At 42.4% G+C, this 5,793-nt stretch overlaps 1 protein-coding gene across 2 annotated transcripts in view; it reads right to left on the bottom strand.

Annotated features, from left to right (window-relative positions):
• EIF4H (eukaryotic translation initiation factor 4H) overlaps positions 1-5,787 on the bottom strand; it is a 26,785-nt gene extending 20,998 nt beyond the window's left edge. Inside the window, exon 1 of one of the 2 annotated variants that reach the window (XM_004688301.2) lies at positions 5,629-5,787. In XM_004688301.2, the coding sequence (XP_004688358.1) occupies positions 5,629-5,687 (59 nt within the window). In that variant the 5' untranslated portion in view covers positions 5,688-5,787. The remainder of the gene's footprint in view (positions 1-5,628) is intronic. The other variant, XM_004688300.2, reaches the window with a different exon arrangement.
• Positions 5,788-5,793: the final 6 nt, after the last annotated feature.

Raw genomic sequence — 5,793 nt, 5'->3', positions numbered from 1 at the left:
AAAAAAAAAGAACTGTCCTTGATAAAGCATGAAAAAGAATTAATTATATTAAATCTTGACCTACTTTTAAATATCCTATGTCACAAAACAGGGTCATTGAATTGAATTAAAAGCCGAACTGTTCTTTTCATGAAACACCATCCTTACTTGAGAGAAGTACAAACTAAAACCCAGGTTACCTTGACCAGGTTATTAGGCAGACACATTTTCTTGAAAATGAATCCAACTAACAGTATGTGTTGCCAAAATAAAACTCCTGCTCTCACACATGAAACAATTTCAGAAAAACTGCCTCACTCTAAGCTCAAGTGCCTCCCAATAGTCAATGACTTCTCTGATCAAATCAATTATTTTTAATATTGTATAAAGAACATGACTTTTGATATAAAATGAAATGCATCAACACTTGGAAGACCTGCATAATTGACTAATATTTTTCAAACAATCAATGCATGGTTATAAAATCATGTACTGGTAAAGGACCTACTACAATATACATCATTGGATTTTAATGTAACTAAACAGAAAAAAATCATTTAAAAAAAATTTATATCATTTTGTGCCTTTTCCCATCTCAACTGTAATCCCCGTGGACTTCCCACCACCAATTCACCCGTGTGCCATCACCATAGTCCCGTGCTCCCCCACCCCCACTTTTGATCCCACTCCCCACTCCACCCCTGTAAAATGTCTCTGGAATACTGTTGTTCATTATTATACTCCCTCCCCCGGTCCTTTATGCTCCTGCTATGAGTGAAACCATCCGGTATTTTTCTTTTTCTTTCTGGCTTATTTCACTAAGCATGATCCCTTCCAGCTCCATCCATGTTGCTGCAAAAGGCATGAGTTCTTTGATTGCTTAGTAATATTCCATGATGCGTATGTACATCTTTAAAAAAAAAAAAAAAAAGATTTATTTGTGCATACAGAACTGGGGTACAGGCCAGAGGTGCCGGGGTAGTGAGAGGATTCACCAGAGACAGAGAGCAGAACAGGCAGACCTAGGAAGCAGCGGAGACTCAGGAGAGGTCTGTAGCACCATGTGGTCACCTCCGGGGCAGACGGGGATCAAACTCATGTGGAAGTTGCTTTAGCTTCTTAAGAGCTGTGCTTTAAACCACTGCACCACCAGGGAGGGCCCAGTATCATATCTTTTTAATCAAGTCATTTACTTTTGGGCATTTGGGTTGATTCCATGTCTTTCATATTGTAAATAAAGCAGCAATAAACATGGGGATGCAGATGTCTTTTTGAGTCAAAGTGTTTTTTATGTCAAAAAGCCTATTTTTAAAAATTATTTTTATTTATGCTTAGAAGAACTGGGGTACAGGCCAGAAGTGCGGGCGGTGAGAGGATTCTGAAACAGAATGGGAAGCAGGACAGGCAGATTTACTGAAATACACTGCTGAGGGAAGCAGCGGGTGGGACAAGAGAGGTCTACTGCGCCATGTGTGTCACATCCCTGGCTAGCGATCGAACTCTTGCTGCAGTGTCTTGCTTCATAGTGCTGCGTATTAACCCCTTGCACCACCAAGGAGGACTCAGAAAAAGCCTATCGATAGAGTAAGCACCCACACTGCAACCCACCTTTATGAAAACTACTACTTGTTTGGCTTTGGCACAGTAGCAAACAAAACAGATCCACAGTTAACTGAAATAGTTATTAAAATACTCCCACTCCTTTTCCAACAACATATACCAACAAATGTGTAAGGTTGGACTTTTCTATACATATCACATAAAACAACCCTCTCAAGGATGAATACAGAAGCATGTATGAGCCAGCTATCTTCTACTAAGCCAGACACTTAAAAAGCTAACCAAAAAAACCAAACCAAAACAAAAAAACCACACCCCACTTTAATTATATTAACAAGTGTGCCAAAAAAGGAATCTCATGTTGTGCTGGAGCACAATGCATAAATGAAAGGTGCTAAGTTTACAATGGAACATCAATATACCAGAGTACAGTCAGAGGGAGAAATCCACGAGGAGAAATTTCTAAGTATGTAAGCACATTCAATTTACCCAAAAGGCGGCTTAGATTTTACAGCTATTTGTAAGCTCTATTAAAGTCATGAGATCACACTTCTTTTATGGACTGAATGTACAGATCTAACCAGTTTACAAATGAAAAAAACAGGGAAAGGAATACTCTCTCCTGTCTAACTTCACCTTCTATTTCTAGGGTTAGCTGGAAACCAAAAGATGAAGTCTTAACTCTGGACTGAAATGTCTCCCACTCCCCAATTCTGCTTTGTGTGTTCCAGGTTCCTGGGAAAACTTTCTGAACTTGTACAAAGTCTTCCCAGAAGATTAAGGTTAATCTCAAATAAAAACATAAAAAATTTTAAAGATTTTTATAAACATCAGGAACATTTATATTAAACATTCCAAGCATAAATTCTATAACCAATTATTTCCAAGAACAAATTATTTATCACTCATTCATAATATTTCTGTTATCCGAGTCATGAAGACAATGTTTCTATCTATGAAATGATTTCTTTTACTTGGCTTTAGAAATACAACCAGGAAAATAAAAACTCACTTCAGTTAACAGAATTTTCCCCAAAGTAAACTATAAATCAAGAGCTACATTATCATGTATTTTTTTTTAATGTACCAGGTTTCTGGGATGCATCTGTAATACTCCCAAGAACCCCATAAAGGAGTTTCTTACATGTGAGAACAGGGCTCAGAGAAGTCAAAGAACTGGCTCTAGATCACACAGCTAATACATGGCTGAGCTGATATTCAGACTTTTGTTGTCAAACTTTGCAAAATAGTGCCTGGCTATCCTGAGGTTCTCAATGGCAGTCTCCAGAGCTTCCACCGTCTTTAGTGGATCACAGGAAACTGCGTAAGCCACCTGGCACTTGACCACTAAGAATATGGCACCATGGGTTTGCCTGATTTCAGGACCTTTGCCCTGAATTGTCTTGGTAAAACAGTATGACAATGAATCCAAGCAAACTGTCATTTGATGGGCAACAGGATTTTTGAATAAGGTTTTCAAGGCTTTTATAGATACCAGTACCAGTGAAGAGAGCTACTGTGGTTATACTTTTGTTTTTTCTCCCTTTTTAAACATTACTTTCCTTCCACTTTTAAGTCTTACAATATACTTAGAAACTTAGACACGCCAAGCTTACGTCCTACAAAACTCAAGGTTGGAATTCTAAACACCTTAACTGGAACCTGAGAAATACTGAAATCTGTAGTTTCACCAATTTTTAACAAGTACCATCTTCAACAATTTCCATTCATGCTACCTCCAAGTTCCAATGTGCTTGTCAGGATTGATGGCTTTAGGTTAAACACTCAAGGTTTTGTTGCAATTAGAAATGCAAAACCAATAATACACTCCACTTCTCCTGTTAAAGGGAAATGCAAAATCAGGAACACAAAAGGTAATAAACTGCAAACAAAGTACATTCAAGATCTGGTATGATCAGCTCTTGACAGTTTGGTATTTTGTTTTCACTTGCTTTTTGAGCAACAATGCAGTCCCTTGGTTCTCTCCTTGGCTGCTGGAGACATGCCTTCATAGGCTGCTAATATAAAGCAGTTGACCAGTTTCCTGACAACCTCTGTTTATTATGCAAGATAACAAAATAAACTTTATAGAAAAATGTATAGTTATTAAAGTTTAGCACTGACACCCCTAAGGTGTTTTAGAGAAGTACCACCTTACAAAAGTATCAAACAAAGCAAGGCAAAACCGCCTTTCCATTGATGACAATGGTCTATAATGCTTAAGTATCATACATGTACTAAGCAAACTGTCAACACTTTTGCGGATGTGAACATCATTCAAGTAACGACTGAAATGATCACTGAAGAATATCTGGTCAACTATGCTAACATCATGCTAATTTCAGACATCCTAATAACTAATGACTGCTGATCTGACAAGTAATTAAATAACACTGTCTGAAATAGGAAAGGTTTGTCCATGTCTGGACCTCTGTGAGGTTTTTGGATCCACTCCACACACAACTCACCAGTTATCACAGACTTAAAACTACTTTCTGGGGCAAATGGCCAGCAGTTTCATTTGTCTTTCATTATTTGAGATGAGCAGCATATCAACAGAACTTTTCTTTTGATCACTTGTTATTGTTCACGAACTTCCTCAAAACTGCACTTCATTAAAAGTCTAGCTTGAACACCTCAAGTCATCAGAAGAACTGGCAAATTTGTCAAAAGACAATTTAAAAGCCAACTTATCGTAATCATAAACTAACAGAACTCCTTCAATATGCCTTAAATTGAACCACTTTCAAGCAACGTTTTATTGGGTAAGTATGCATAACTAGAAAAAATTTTAGTTATTAAATTTCAAGGTGACTTAAGTACAAATATGACCTCTAGAAACCTACCCCAAAGGCAACAATTTTACATGACATCCAAAGTCTATTTATTTTTTATTAGCAAATAAAATATTCTTTGAAATAACAAGTGGCTCCACCTCCCCCAATTTCCACGTTCTACTGTCATGAATGTTACTGGGTACACTCATATACCTAAACAAGCATTTGTCTGAGCCAGTCCCAAACCAAAGTATTGAAAGATCATTCTTCACGGAACAAAGATACTGTTGGGTTGAAACTCAGGAGACTGGACACCTCAGTAGGTACTATTGTGCTTTTATCCTGGGAAAAGAATCCTTTCTGCATAAGCACACAAAGGCCAAACATGTCCTTGACAAATAGAAAGATGTTTATAGCCTATCTTCTACTTTCTATGAGATAATTTGCATTAAAAAAGTACTCAGTGCGGATTCTTCGAATTAAAACACCATAACCTTTTTATTATCCGGTCAAGTAGTTAGGTTTTAAACAAGGTGCCTCAATTAAGAGTTTGCCCTGTAACCACGATGCGAACGAGGTTAAATGCGATTCCTTCAGGTCAGAAAAAACGAGGGAGAAATAAAATCTGCCGCCAGCAAGCACGCAGAACCTGTCAAAAGGGCACTCTGACCCAAGAAATAATAAACGCCACAATATACTAGTCGAGGGCGCTCCCCACCCCGTCCGAGAATCGGCCCATTCCCGGACTCCAGCTGCGGAATCCCTGCCCCGCACGTAAGAGGAAGGAAATCGGCCCTCTCGGTCTGTCGGCCGTACCTAGCCGGCCGGCCGGCCGCATGGTGATGGGACCAAGACACCTGAAGGGCAGGCAGACAACAGGGGGCCAGACCGAGGCCGGGGCAGTCGCCGGGCAGGCCCCGGCCCCACTCCCGGGCTGCAGCCCAGCCCCGCGCCGGCCCGCCCGTACTGGGGGATGGGGCTGGAAGCGGGAGCGCGTCCTCCCGGGTATCGAGTGCCGCTGCGGCCTGGCCTGGAGGCCAAGCATGGGCCAGGCGACACGTTGTCATCGGCGGAAGGCAGAGGGACGGATCCGCCCCGCGAGCAAGACCCTGGAAGCCTAACCGCCGCCGCCCCCTCCCCGAGCGCGCCATTTCCAGGCCCCGGCCCTCCAGGCGCCTCTCCCAGGCTTCCGCCGGTCCAGCCGAGCGCCTACTGCTCGCCGCTCCGGGGAGCGCGGGAAGGCCGGCGCCCGGGAGGCTCCGTCACAGAGCGCTCCCTGCGCCCGGCAGGGGTGTGCGCACGCCGTCCTCACCCTCTGCCGCCGCCGAAGCTGCTGTAGGCCCGATCGTCGTAGGTATCGAAGTCCGCCATTTGCCGTCTCCGCTCCGTGAGGAACCAGGGTGAGCGAGGAAGGACCCCGCAATATAACTCCCCCCCGCCCCGCCGCCGGGGCTGTCCGCCGCGCCGCCTGATCGCA

The sequence above is a fragment of the Condylura cristata genome, unplaced genomic scaffold, assembly GCF_000260355.1.
Source record: "Condylura cristata isolate star-nosed mole 26May11 unplaced genomic scaffold, ConCri1.0 scaffold00024, whole genome shotgun sequence".
Lineage (NCBI taxonomy): Eukaryota > Metazoa > Chordata > Mammalia > Eulipotyphla > Talpidae > Condylura > Condylura cristata.
This window is presented reverse-complemented; position numbering and strand designations above follow the sequence as displayed.